This window comes from Trichomonas vaginalis, chromosome III (genome assembly GCF_026262505.1).
Source record: "Trichomonas vaginalis G3 chromosome III, whole genome shotgun sequence".
NCBI classification, from domain to species: Eukaryota; Parabasalia; order Trichomonadida; family Trichomonadidae; genus Trichomonas; species Trichomonas vaginalis.
The window spans coordinates 4,202,561-4,218,305 of record NC_067205.1 but is presented as its reverse complement, the minus strand read 5'-3'; the positions used below and the strand labels follow the sequence as shown (position 1 = coordinate 4,218,305).

Genomic DNA, 15,745 nt, shown 5'->3' with positions numbered 1-15,745 from the left:
AAGTGACGCTTTAGGAAATATTATTAGAAATATGATAATAAATATATTTGGAAAAAATATGTTTTTTTTCAAAAATTGAAATGTTCATAGAATATTTTGAAATATGTAGGGAATTGAATTCGGTAATATATGATAAACAGGATTTTTAAATTTCAAGGAAAAATAGCTTTTGTGAATACTTTTGAGAACTCTTCTCAAAGATCATGATTCAAATATATTAAGAAGCCAAAATATTAGAGATGAGTTCACAATCAAAATTTTCTCACTTTTCTTCCAAATTGACATCCTTACTCACCACTTTCAAGTTTTTCATACATATATCTTACCCATTCATTTGGAATACGAGGTCTCGAGTTTTCGTTCATTTTTTTTACTTTACAAAACTGTTTATTTTTCAGAATTTTTAAATTTGAAAAAATCCATTCTATATCTGATAAATAATATATTATTTTTCAATCAAAATATTTTGATTATCATCTCAAAAGTGTTCTCAAAACCTAGTTTTTCTTATTTTGGATAATCTTAATATTTATATTATTATAAACTAATTGAACACCATATGTTTTTGTATACTTTTACAAAAAAATTGATAGATTTGTGATACTTCCCCCGACGATAGAATTGAATAGCTTACATTTTGACAGAACTTAATATGGAACAATATCGTTGAAAGTTGAAAAAATCTCTAATATTTGAGCCCAAAATTTCAAATTTTAATTTTTTGAAAAAAGAGGCCACCCGTATGTACGTTTATTTGAGAGGAGGAGGATTATATTTTTGAAAGGGTGAAACATTATGAATATGTTAATTATATAATAATATGTATTATTATAAAAAAGAAAAAATAAAGCACGTTAAAATTTTTCTATCTTGATTTTTTACAAAATCTACTTAGAATTATGCAAAATATGACTAAATAATTATAAATTTCAAGTTATTATTTTAATTTTGATAAATAATTTAAATTTCAAAATATCAAGTTCAGTTCGACTATGTATGTGGTAATTCCTCAATAAAGTGCCAAAACCCTATTAAAATATATGAACATTTTCAACATTTTAATGTTTTTATTTAAAAATTTGATGGAATATGAGCTTCAAACAATTATTATGTAAATAAAAATAATTAAATATATGTATTTATTCGTATTACAACCGTAGTAAGTCGCTTCCTTTCTTCTTCTACTGAGATTTGAATTTGATTTCGAATTGTAAAGAGATTCAAAGGGAAAATACTAGCGGATAAAAACTACCTACATGAAAGGGTCATAATGGAGTCAGGTTGTATTTTTTGATATTTTTTGCTTTTCGAGCCTAAATAGGTAGCCAAGATAATGCCTAAAAATAAGGTTCTAAATTCTGAAGTTTACATGATCCTCTCGTGTGCACCTTAAATTTTACTGACTGACTGTAACTAATTTTTTATAAAAATAATTTTAGTGTTTATAATGCCTCAGGGTCTATTTCCTCAATCATTTCCGTTCCTTCTTCATCAAATTCAATCGTTGCTTCCTCAATTACTGATAGGAGCTTATTGATTATATCTTTATTCGTTATCGTCTTCAGAGATGAAGGATAATATTTCATTATTACTTCACCTTTCTTGTATTCTTTCTGCTGCGATAAATCTAAAACGATACTGAAAAATTCAGCGTTGGAGTTCTTCATAATCGTATAATGAGAATCTTTAATATTTACAAATATTCCTCTTTGTTTAAGTAATACTGCTATTTCATGTGGTGTGTAACGTTTTCTGTCAATAATGATAGCGTATGGTTTAACGAACTGACCGTATTTAGATTCTTTCACAAACTTTTTATTTAATATTGCGTTCACGTTTTTTCCATTTATGAATTCATTCTTAACAGCAGTAGCGAGAGCATTGTATGAATAAAACTTGTACTCAGACATTATTTTATTAAAATTAAAAATATAAATTTTTAAAAAAATAACTTTAAAAAATAAATTTTATTTTTTACGGAAAATATTTTTTTATTTTCCATAAAAGATGTATAAAAAGCTATCTAGATTAGACCATGAAGAAATTAAGAAGTTATTGAAGAATGCTGACATTGAAGTTAGCAAAAGATATGCGACTAACAAATCATCATTAGCTAAATACCTCAATGATTACAGAGGTGAAATCACTTACGAGAAAATTAATGATTACATTAATAACAAAACATTTCCTTTAAATGATATTCAGGTTAATTTATATCATAAACAATCAGTACCGAAGGAAGTTAGGCAGGAAATTCATGATATGATGAATGTTGATGTAGGAAGGACAAGGACAGCAGTACCGAAGGAAGTAAGAAAAGAAATGTATGATATAACTAATGTTGATGTAGGAAAGACGCGTAAGGCGGTACAGAAGGAAGTTAGGCAGGAAATGCATGATATAACTAATGTTAATGTAGGTGAAACGAGAAAGAAGAAAAGCGATGAAGAAAAGAAAAATATAGCTGTAAAATATGCAAAAGCAATTGCACAATTACGCAAAGCAAACGAAGTAATTAAATCTATAGATGATAAAGCTCTTGATGGTGAGAAATGGTTAAAGAAGGATGAAAATAATAAACGCAAAAATGTTAAATCAGGAAATAGAATCATAGATTTTAACATTAAAGAACTCAATGAAGAAAACAGAAATTACCTACATGAACGTTTCGGAAAAATGTTTATTAGGATTCTGCAGAAGATAAAAGTAAATTCACAGCAAAAATGGATGATTTGTTATAAACTCGATGGTAAATTTACTAATTCAACATTGAATATCGAGAACATCGGAGCTTTACTTCATCAGTTAAAGCAAGAAAACTTTATAACAGAGATTGAAGCAAACACAGCTGGAATAATTGAAAAACATTATGATTTCTTCATGACAAATATTAAGAACCTCGAAGAAATTAAAATGTATGATTTAACTGAATATGAAGGATTAACGATGAGTGATATTAAGAAAGGTAAGCCACAGAAGAGAGAAAAAAGAGATGAAAGCAAATTAACAGCACGTCAGCAAAGATTATTAAACAGACTTAAAGAAATAGGAGATAAACAGGATATAGATGATTTTTGGAATGAAATTCTTGATGAAAAGAGAACGAATAAAAAGAGAAGTGGTGAGTTTTGGAAATATATTTGCAGATTACCGATAAATCTTGAACGCTATCAAATTTTCAATGAACTTAATAAAAGAACTGCTAAGTTGATGACAGAAGATAACTGCTTCGTTTATGCTTGCATTCAGGCTGGAGTTGATGAGCAGACGGTAGACCACATGCGTGAAGTCATTAGAGTTAGGGATTTTCCACAAAGTAAGATTCAGGAAATTTCTAACGCAACAGGCATAGCATTTAATGTTACCATTGGTTATTTCAATGACTCTAGACATAATGAAATAAAGAGATATATACCAAAAGAATGTGAAACTGTTCGAACTATTGACATACTTCTTGTTGAAGACCATTACATGTTAAATGAAAGATTACCGATGACAACATATTTTATCAAAAATTATAACGAAATTCTCAAATCATTAGGCGGCTGGAATATCGAGCGTCAAATGAAAATATATAAGAAAAGAGAAAATAGATTTATAATTGATTCTTCACGAACAACTCCTTTATGGGATATTTTGAAAACATTAAGAGAGTGCAATTACTTTGAACCTTTATCTTATGGAGAACTTTTCACTTATACAACAGATTTATATAAACAAAAACTTGCACCGTTTAAAGATTTAAATTATACTCCCAACTACTGTGTTCAGTTAAAGAAAAAGTCCGAAAGTAAAGATAATGATAAATCAAAACAAAAATTCATTCCTGAACACATTTTCTTCGCTGACTTTGAATGTAGCACTGATGGAGTTCATAAAGCCTTTAACATTTGTTATGACAGTGAAGATGGAAAGATTAGCGAAAGCATTTGGGGTCAAAATTGTGCAACAGAATTTTTAGAAAGAATTCCAGATAAGAGTTTAGTATATTTTCATAATCTCAGTTATGATATCAATTTCATTTTAAGACATTTAACAGAAATCAGTGGTACACCAATTATTAAGGGTTCTAGAACAATGCAGATAACGGGAATATATAAAGGTAAAGCAATCATTATAAAAGATTCATACACTGTTATAAATAAGAAGCTTAACCTATTTCCTGAAATGTTTCATTTACAAACTGGACCCAAGGAAGTATTTCCGTATCAATATTATTCAAGTTCTTTATTAGTTAATGATAACAGAACTGGTGTCATTTCTGAAGCATGTAAGTTTGTCCAGGATGTTGAAACGTTCATGAAAAACATAGATTTAATCGAAAACTGCAGAATAGATGAAAACCATTTCGATTTAGAAAAATATAGCTCATTTTACTGTAAACAGGACGTAAGGATTATAAGAGAAGGTTTCGTTAAGTTCAGAAATGATATATTAAAAGAATTTGATTTAAACGTTTATGATTACGTTAGCATTTGTTCAATTGCTAATAAATTATTTGAGAACAGAGTATACTTCCCTAATGGAAATTTATATGACCTATCAAATAAACCCCGTGAGTTTATTTCACGCTGTATTCAAGGTGGAAGATGTATGTTAGCTGATAATAAGAAACAAAAGAGCGAAAAGAAACTCATTGCTGACTTCGATGCTGTCTCACTATATCCATCCGCTATCGCGAGACTTTATACTTTAGAAGGAATTCCGAAAGTTTTGAAGCCAGAAATGTTAAACGTGAATATTTGTTAAAACATTTATTCGAAGATGACCAGGGCGAGCCTGAAGGTGATAAATTCATTTCCGGATTCTTTGTTTTAATAAAAATAACTGATATCAAGATTAAAAGACATTTTCCACTTATAACAGTCGATCCAGAATTAAACCCGGAGCTAAAGGCGAAAAGCACCAAGGACAAAGCCACTGTTCCAAGAAGTTCAAACACATGCTGTTTAATGTATGTGGACCACATCACTTTACAAGATTTAATAAAATATCAGGGCATCAGTTGCGAAGTAAAGAAATTGTTTGAATTGAGATTAAAGTATAAGAAGGAAGAAAAGCCGCTACAAGAAAATATTAAATTAATTTTGAACAGTATTTATGGAAAAACTATTTTGTCCCCGATAGAGTCGAAAATTAAAATCATTGATGATAAAGATGCTGTTAGGTATGCCATCAGAAATTATAATCATATTATTAAGTTCGAAGGTTTAGATGGTTCGGATAAAACTATTTTCAAACTAACTAAAAGCATTTGCAGACACTTTAACTTTTGCCCCTTAGGTGTTAATATCTTATCTATGTCGAAACGTATCATGAATGAAGTATTTTGCACTGCTGAGGATATGTGGTTGAGTATCTTTTATTCCGATACGGATTCAATGCATCTCTATAACAGCGATATCCCTCTTTTAGCTCAAGAGTATGAGAAACGCTATGGAAGAGTTTTGATTGGTAAAAATCTTGGTCAATTTCATTCCGACTTTGCTGAAATTACTAAGGACCATCAATCGCTTGCTTATAAGTCGATATTTTGTGGAAAGAAAACATATGTAGATTTATTAATAAATGACATCGGTGAAGTAGCTTTTCACTGTCGTTGTAAAGGAGTTCGTGGTGATGTAATATCAATTACAGCTAATGAAATGTTCCCTGAAGCAGTTCAATGCTATTACGATGAAGATAAGAACTTACATATACCTGCTGGAACTTATGATAAAGATAGTGAGTTTTCAGTTATGAAACTATATGAAGTCCTTCATGACGGTCAGGAAATTGCATTTGATTTATGTAAATCATCCACACCTTCATTTGAAGAGAAGTTTAACTTTTCAATCCAAAACAAAAATACTTTCATAAGGAAATTAAAGTTTTGAAGTCATGAATGATAAAAATAAATGACTTCATTATTTTTGTCATTTATGCATAACCATTATCTTTCTTAAATTTTGCAATAGATAATTTTGTTCTTCTTCCTTCTACATCAGTAATGTTTATATAATCTTGTTTGTACTGACGCAAAACATTACATTTTCTATATTGAGTTCCCATGAAATAATAAAATGAATCTTCACTCGGGACATAAAAGTAATTTTCGAGAGTAAATTTTGAATATTGAATGATTTCAACCGCGTCTTCAGGAAGTGAATCAATAATATCAAACCAATAACCATTAGAACCAGATATATTTCTCATGTTTTCTTTTCTCGAAGTCCATCGTAAATTTGAAATGTGATAATCTCCTCTATCTCTATTTATATGATCGACTTCACGAAGCCCATCAGGATTAGGAATGAAAGTTTCAGCAACTATTCTATGTTTAAATAGTTTATGTTTGTTAAGATTAACACAAATATAACCATCCCCCTCGTCAAATTCACTTACAACTCTTTTATTAGATATTCGTCTTATAGTATAAGGAAATTCAGTGAAAATTTCATATTCGCTATCATGTTCGAGTGTTTGCCAGCTCATCTTTTTATAAAAATAAAAAATTCAAAAAATTAAAAATCAACTAGATTTATTTTTATCATATTAAATTATGTAAGCGTTTGAATTTACTATACGTAATGCATGTTCTTTTTCCATTAACATCATAAACATTAACATATAATGAACCATTTATGTTTTCATTAATGTATAGTTCTTTATACTGACGACCGTTATAATAATAAAACAAATCTGCATCGATGTCGTAAAATAAATCCTCAAATTCATGATTTCCATAATGTGAAACAGTAATTGAATTTTCACTGATTTCATCAACGAAATTATATTCTACTCCATTTGCTTTACTTCTATTTCTATTATTTGTAGAACTTGAACACCAATGTAGATTATCAATCATATTATTATTTCTAACTTTATCGTAATGGTCAACTTCCCCAAAACTATCAGGATTATCAATCCACTGAATAGCTATTAATCTATGTTTAAGATATTTTTTACCGTTAAGGGTTAATCTTATATATACATTCTTTTCTTCATACTCACTGACAGTCTTTCCGTTTTTCTTCCTTCTTATTTGATACGGATATTCAGTGTTTATTTCATAATCTTCATCAGCTACTAATGTTTCCCAGCTATTTTCCATCTTTTTATAAAAATAAAAAAATCAGAAAATTAAAAATTAACTACATTTATTTTTTTTACTCTTCACCTCCATCAGCAGCTAAATTATAATCATCAATTCTAACAGCAGGAATGCCAGCTGGTCTGACTTGAATAGCGAAACAAGCATTTCTAAGAAATCCTAATAAAGGTTTGACAGTGTATTTTTCGCTTATATTTGTATCATCAGCTTTAACACCTAATTTATAAGTAATTGGTGCCGTTGATGTTTGACCCTGTTGAAATGTGAAATCAGTTTCCGTAGGGAATCCACAGAGGAAATGTGTGTTATCGTATGATTCATATAAATGTTTAACGCTTCCATCATCAATTAACGACCTCATCACATCTTCATTAAATCCTATCATATCGTTATTTGTATTGCATGCATTAGCAACCATTTCATAGAACACAGGACCATAAGAGCTTTCGGGTTCAGCTGGCATACTTCCATAAGCGCCCATTGATAATTGAAGGGTTTCAAATTGAGTATTTTCGAAATTCACGATATAATTATCATTCTTCCTAAATAAAGCCCAAATGCTTTTAACGTTAATTGGTGTATAAGCTGCTGTGAACGTTGCTGATGGTGAACCTTTACTGAACGAACCGTCCATAGGAATCCAGTCCATTACTTTAATTGGAAAACATAAAGCTTGTGATGTATAATGATCGACTAATTCAGTGTAAATATTTGGATCGAGTGAAAATGCTTTAGGATGAATGAAGCAATCAATGAATTCAGCTGATTTCTTCGTTAATCTTTGTTCAACTGTTGAAACAGTAATTTCACCATTTGATTTAGAAACTGCTGTTATCATATTGAATGGTTCATTCCATGGAACAAATTTATTAGTTGGTGGGTCATAATTATCTTTTACCTGACTGATTAAAGAAGGATTATGAGCTAAAATATCTTCTACCGGCAGTGCTGTTACCTGGAATGCATCGCTACTAAATTTAACCTTTAACTGAATGTTGCCTGCAAAAGCAGGAATAAATCTAATAACTTCTAGAATAAGGAATTTACGACATGAAATCTTTATTTTAATGTCAAAATTAATTTCAGCTCCTGCAGCTAAAGGTCCTGAGATAATTTGACCTGTTCAAACTGTTCCAGAACGTTTCCATACATCTTTATGTCTCGTTTTTGAGAAAACATCAACTTTCTTTATTTGTTCTGTAGTCTGTGAATTAGAAATGATATATGCTTCTTCTCTTGCGTTATCCTGACTATAAATAACTCTTCCATTTGCTAATAACTGATAAGCGTTAATGGTGTAAATTGATTCATCAAAAACGCCAAAGAAACCTGGAGAATTAGTATTTGGAATTGATGAGCCAGTAATAGCATTATCAATGATATATTTACTTTTATAGGTAGTTGTAAGGAATGTGTTATAAAGGTCTAGCATATTTTCACCTGGCGGAGATAAATTGAATGTGACCCAGTTATGATCCTTTGCGCTTCCTGGTTGTGATGGAATTTTAGCATCGATATATCTTCTATTAGTATCACCAATATTAATTGCATTATCGATTACATCAAAATATGAACGAATTTGATGGATATGTTCAGCTGGTGTAAATTCGTTAAGCTGTTCGTTTTGCATGTTTTATGTTAGATAAAAATATTTATTTAGTTTAATATTCTAACTCTTCTTCTTAGTTGAGGAATTTGTTTCTTTTGTTCATGAATTTCATGTTTTATGTTTTTAACAAACTCTTCATTAATTTTGGTTTCCTGTTCTTTTACTGGTGGGTCTGGATTTTTTGATTCGTTTGCTTTTCAATGAAATTTACAAATTTAGCTATTAATTCTTGATTCGTTATCGAAAGTACATCGGGTTTAGGTTCTGGTTTAGGTTCCGTTTCCTTTATCGTGGGCTTTGCCCTGACAGCCTCGCTGTCTTCCGCTTTTGTTTCAGATGGAGGAGGTTTAATATCAATTTTATCAGTTTCCGAATTCGTTAATGGAACTCGTCTTTTTCTTACATAAATTTTTCCATCTTTACTTGTTGATACATAATATAATGGATGCTGAATTCCTCTTGCATCATTTAATATAATCGATTGTCTCTCAGATTTTGATAGGCTCATATTTAATTCAAATAAAATTTTTAAATTTTGAATTTTTTATCGGTAATCAAATGAGTCAGGGATTAGATATTGAAGCCATCAAAAAAGAAATTCGTGAGCAGATATTAAAAGAACTAAAGACATCAAAAACAGGACCTTCGGTCTTGGCGCAGAGCGCTGAAGAAAAACCAGAAAAACCAAAAAGGAAATTAAGTGAAAAGCAGTTAGCCGCATTAGCTGCAGGAAGAGAGAAGAACCCGCGAATGAAAGCAAAAAGAGAACGTGAGGCTAAAGAAAAGGCGGAAAAGGAAAAGGCTGAATCCATTGAGAAGAAAGAATAAATGATATATTTTTGTTTGTAATAAATGTATAGACAAGTACCTTTAACAGTCGCTTTCAGTTCTGAAGACGAAAATGTTAAAATAAATGGAAATAGAATCACATTTAAATTACCTATTGACTGGTCTGTTAATATAAACGAAAAATATATTGGTTTATCAAGTATGTATATAACACGAGGATTTAGAAAGGTTGAATTTGAGCTCGAAGTTGTTGTTATAAACGAAATCCAAGAATTTAAGCAAACTATTCACATATATAAATATTTCAAAGACGACACAACATTATATGAATGCATGAGTGATTTTAACGAAATTTTCGAAAAGAAATTTAACAAAACCGCTTTAGGATTAAATGTGTATCTTGATAAATTAAAAGAAGAAGTAATTCAACCACAAATTATAGACTTTCATTATGAATTTATTGAACAAATAGATGATTCACATACATGCACATTTGTTATATACTCACCGTTTAATGAAATAGCAGAAAAGAGACAAAGTGATTTTAGGATAGGTTTTAAAATTTCTCAGTATAATGAAGACTTCATGAATGTATTTAATTATAAACCCGGAGAAGAACGAACAGTATTATTACCAATAATAACATATAATGTATGGGACAGAAAACAAGTCATTTTATATTCAAATATCGCTAAAGGGGTTGAAAATGAATTTATCGGTCATACTAGATCGACGCCATTAACAAATATTAAATATTATAAGTTATCAGGAAATAATAGAGAGTTTTGGATTGATATGTATTCTACACATGATCATAAATGCTCCGTTGTGTTACCCGAAGACGGAAAGGATGTTTTCTTCCTTGAGGCTCAGTTACTGAATTCAACTATCGCAACTTTATAAGAAAATTCACAAGGTTAGAAATGAGGTTAGATATCGGGTTAGATATACCCTAAAATTAATTTTATCATTTATGAAAAATTTAGTATATACAGAAATTAAAAAAATTTTGAGTTAATTTATTTTTAAAAAATTATTTTTTTACTCTGGGTGTTAAAATCTATGATAAAAAAAATAAATAAAAAAATTTTAACGTTAATTTTTTAAAGTTTATTTTTAATTTTTTTTATTTTGTGAAGTGTCAAAAATTTTAACGTTAATTTTTAAGTTTATTTTTTAAAAAATTATTATTTTTATTTTTTGTAAATGTCAAATGTATTTTACATGTCAAACGGTTTTTGTAAATTCTAGTAATTTGGGGTCCGAGGGGCGTAGACCCTTGGTACCCAATTACTAGATACTAACTGAAATTTCTTGTAATTTTATTCCTTACTATTCTTTAATGCATTCTTTTGTATTTCATATATTTTTATCATCTTTAATCTATTGATTATGATAATAAATATTCTATTTTAATGGTAATAATCAACATTCAAGATATAAATGAATGATGAGTAAACTCCTTTTCTTTTGTAAAGTCTCTTATTCAAATTTTTGATAGAGGTTCCCTCAATATTGAGGGAGAAAAACGATAGGGAGACTTTACGTAGGAAAATGTGTTTAAATTTTGAAATTTTACCATCAATTAATGTTGGAATATCATTATCTCTATCAAAGGATTAAATTTAATTTTAGGTATATATGGTTTTGTTATCTCTAATTTTAGCAGTTCTTTTTGATCTGTTTGTGATTTCCTGTTTTCAGCAAAATATACAATAATAAAAATGATTGGCTATTGTTTTTGAGAAAATATCAATGCAATAAAGTTTATCAAGATATACATCATTGTTAAAAAAAAAACTATTAAACAATGCAAAATTAAAATTAAATTCATTCTTTCTAATTAAACTCGATATATTTCTCATGGTTTGTTAAAGTGTGTTTAGAAGATGCTGCTTTGTACTTGCATTTAAAAACTTCTCCTCTTTTATTAGAATTCGTTTGAGACCCTTGCGCAGAGAAGATTATCATTATGACTACAATCGTATTCTAATTGAGTTTGAAGTGTAAAATATGAATGAAATCATCGATACTTGTACTCCTTTAAAAAAATGCCAACATAAATTTTTATAAAAAAATACCAAAAAAGTGACATAAAATGTTTTGATTTTCAACTTCAAGGGATTATATATCCCTTGATAAATATAATGTCTTGGCAATTTTAATTAAACAATCTTTACACTTAAATAATATTATGTCCATATTAAATAAAAACTATTCTTTGTGTGCTAAACGAAATTTTAGGAGTAATTCATTCAAATATTTTTATGGAATGTATGAAAATGAAACATTTATTAAGACAGTTCTTCGATTCAGGTCCAAGTCTTGATACTTGGACACATTTTTATGAAAATTCAGTTATCACTGAAAAACACACCGAAAATGAAATATTTAGTCGATCAAAACAAGGAAATTATTATATTACAACATGTTTATTCAATGAAATTAAAGAAGTTGTTGTCAGTATAAACATCAATGATCAAACAAAACTTCTTATTTCTATTTCTGAATTCAATGGCACAAAAACTCCATCTCAAACAGTTTATTATAGATATGGAAGTTGTGTTATCTATCAAACATGTGCCACAAAATCTATACAAACAAGTTGGGGTGAAGGAGTATTTTTATGTTCATATATGTCATCATCAACTTCAAACAACAAAAACATTTTTGAAGATTCAACAGTCTTTGATTGTGGTGAAGGAGGAAGACACAACAGAAAATGCAGAAATTTTATTTGAAGAAGAAGTTAGACAAATTACTGAACCGCAGAAAGAATATGAACTAGACCAGTTGGAACAAGCTGATTTAATAAGAGATTATAAAGAATATGAACTCGCTAAGATTGCAATAGAAGCAGCAGAAAAGAAGTTAAAGGTATGGGGTCATTATGCACAAAAATATTATGAGTAAAAGAAAATAAAATTTTATTTTTAATTTTTCACGAAATAAAAAATAAAGTTAGTTTTTATTTTATTTTTATTTTTTTATTTTTATATAAATATGATTACAAAAATCGAAACATCCGCACTTTCGATATCAACGGCACCAAATTCATTAGTCATGAATCCTACGTCAATGTTAGTAGAAATGAAAAACTTCATTCCTTCTTCATTTACTTTCGAAACAGAAATACAAAAAATTAAGCAGGAACTTTTAACAAGTAATTTAGACTGTAGCGCGAAAGATGAAACAAATGGAGAGGAGTTATATGAAATGCAAGATATCATAGACCATTTACCTAAATTACCTGAAGTTCAGCAACAGAAACTAACTATTCCTGAATTCGATGAAATTGAATTTAAAGTTACTGATTCAGCAGAAATTAAGAAATTCATTCGTAAGGTAAATTCTGAATTCTTAGGTTTTCATTGTAACCACAAGATTATGGATAAAGACTGCGACATGGTTTATAAAAACATTTCTGATATTTATAAATCTGAGGAGTTTAAGACATACGATAGTTTTGTTTCATTAGCTGCTAGATGTGTGTGGGAGATTAGAGATAAAGACAGAAGAGGTAAAGTATGGCATGAACAGATAAAACCAACTGCTTCAGATTTAAAGAAAGCCATTGATGCTTTAGTTATTTTAGCAGGTAAGGTTTCAGAATATAACGCAAAAATGAATCCTCAGTGTTCGAAATGTAAAGCAGCAATTAGGAAATATAACTATTCAGTAAAAGAGATAGAAAGAATGAGAAACGATTACGCAGACCTAAAGAAAGAAGCAGAGAAGCTGGCAGAAGATAAAATGAACATGTTAGAATTTCTGAATAAAAACTATCCCACAGCCGATGATTTCCTTTTATCTGATGTCAAGAAGAAGTATAAAGAAACTTTCGGTATCGTTAAAACTTTTGATATATTAACTGAAGAAATAGAAGCTACAAAAATATTTAAAATTTCACGAATTCATAACGTATATCACGTTAAACGTTTGTAAAATGACCGGGGTAGAAATCAGGTTAGATATCGGAGTATATCTACCCTTTTCAACTAAAAATATATTTTTGCTTTAATTAAATGTTTAACATGGCGAATGTTGATGAAAATCATATGGACAAATTATATGAAAAAATTAATAATGATTACCCCTCATTAACCAGGGAAATGACGGATTCTATAGTTCGTAAATTCGATGAAATACAGGATATGTGGTTCGACAGATTCGACATGAACGATAAGGAAAACAGAAAGAACGATAACAATTTACTTACTAAAAGAATCCTAAAATCTAAAATAGGTGAAGCTTCAACATTTAATACAGTACATAACTTTTACACCGCTGTTTATATTTTCAATAATTTATTTAACGATGAACGAGAAAGAAAAAGTATGTTTAACGGAAGAAATGAATATGATTTTATCCTTTGTGCTGTTCGGGATGTTGACATGAAACTAAAGAAAATATTCTTATTACAAAATGATACCGTTGAAGATGAAGTCAATGAGTTTTTAAACACTGATATGCATGAACTTGAAAAATTAATGACTAAATGTTATGAAAAATTAATGGGTAGAAATGAGGGTAGATATCGGGTTAGAAATACCCTTTCAACTAAAAATATTTTTTGGTTTAAGGGTGCACCCGTATGTACGTTTATTTGAGAGGAGGAGGATTACCTCTCAATTTTGAGGGATTCGTTAGTTTATTTTCTCGATGAATATGCAATAAAATTTGATTTTTACCTTATCAATATACTTCATCTAATATACACATGTTCATGTAAAAACTTTTTCCAAAATCCTCAGGAATTAAGGGATTTTTGAATTTTAAGAATTTTTTCGAATTTTTTCGAAAAAAATTTTCAGAACAGCCTTAACGGCTGAGATTTAGGAACAATGTTAAGTATCAAAAAGAAAGGAGGTCTGATATAGACAACATATATCGTTGAAAGTTGAAAAAATCTCTAATATTTGAGCCCAAAATTTCAAATTTTAATTTTTTGAAAAAAGAGGCCACCCGTATGTACGTTTATTTGAGAGGAGGAGGATTATATTTTTGAAAGGGTGAAACATTATGAATATGTTAATTATATAATAATATTATTATAAAAAAGAAAAAATAAAGCACGTTAAAATTTTCTATCTTGATTTTTTACAAAATCTACTTAGAATTATGCAAAATATGACTAAATAATTATAAATTTCAAGTTAAATTTTAATTTTGATAAATAATTTAAATTTCAAAATATCAAGTTCAGTTCGACTATGTATGTGGTAATTCCTCAATAAAGTGCCAAAACCCTATTAAAATATATGAACATTTTCAACATTTTAATGTTTTTATTTAAAAATTTGATGGAATATGAGCTTCAAACAATTATTATGTAAATAAAAATAATTAAATATATGTATTTATTCGTATTACAACCGTAGTAAGTCGATTCTTCCTTTCTTCTACTGAGATTTGAATTTGATTTCGAATTGTAAAGAGATTCAAAGGGAAAATACTAGCGGATAAAAACTACCTACATGAAAGGGTCATAATGGAGTCAGGTTGTATTTTTGATATTTTTGCTTTTCGAGCCTAAATAGGTAGCCAAGATAATGCCTAAAAATAAGGTTCTAAATTCTGAAGTTTACATGATCCTCTCGTGTGCACCCTTAAATTTTACTGACTGACTGTAACTAATTTTTTATAAAAATAATTTTAGTGTTTATAATGCCTCAGGGTCTATTTCCTCAATCATTTCCGTTCCTTCTTCATCAAATTCAATCGTTGCTTCCTCAATTACTGGTAGGAGCTTATTGATTATATCTTTATTCGTTATCTTCAGAGATGAAGGATAATATTTCATTATTACTTCACCTTTCTTGTATTCTTTCTGCTGCGATAAATCTAAAACGATACTGAAAAATTCAGCGTTGGAGTTCTTCATAATCGTATAATGAGAATCTTTAATATTTACAATATTCCTCTTTGTTTAAGTAATACTGCTTTATCATGTGTGTGTACGTTTTCTGTCAATAATGATAGCGTATGGTTTAACGAACTGACCGTATTTAGATTCTTTCACAAACTTTTTATTTAATATTGCGTTCACGTTTTTTCCATTTATGAATTCATTCTTAACAGCAGTAGCGAGAATTGTATGAATAAAACTTGTACTCAGACATTATTTTATTAAAATTAAAATATTAAATTATTTTAAAAAAATAACTTTAAAAAATAAATTTATTTTTTACGGGAAAATATTTTTTTATTTTTCCATAAAAGATGTATAAAAAGCTATCTAGATTAGACCATGA

General features: G+C 28.9%; 2 protein-coding genes across 2 annotated transcripts, besides 4 other annotated features; one reads left to right on the top strand and one right to left on the bottom strand.

Annotated features, from left to right (window-relative positions):
• Positions 1-15,745: part of a mobile genetic element that runs on past both edges of the window.
• Positions 620-661: a mobile genetic element.
• Positions 736-1,389: a mobile genetic element.
• TVAGG3_0638980 (uncharacterized protein) lies at positions 8,217-8,723 on the bottom strand (the record flags this gene model as incomplete). Its single annotated transcript, XM_051241164.1, has 1 exon — positions 8,217-8,723. The coding sequence occupies one exon, from the start codon at positions 8,721-8,723 to the stop codon at positions 8,217-8,219; it is 507 nt and encodes a 168-aa protein (XP_051087751.1).
• Positions 9,261-9,530, top strand: TVAGG3_0638970 (uncharacterized protein; the record flags this gene model as incomplete). Its single annotated transcript, XM_051241163.1, has 1 exon — positions 9,261-9,530. The coding sequence occupies one exon, from the start codon at positions 9,261-9,263 to the stop codon at positions 9,528-9,530; it is 270 nt and encodes an 89-aa protein (XP_051087750.1).
• Positions 14,074-15,100: a mobile genetic element.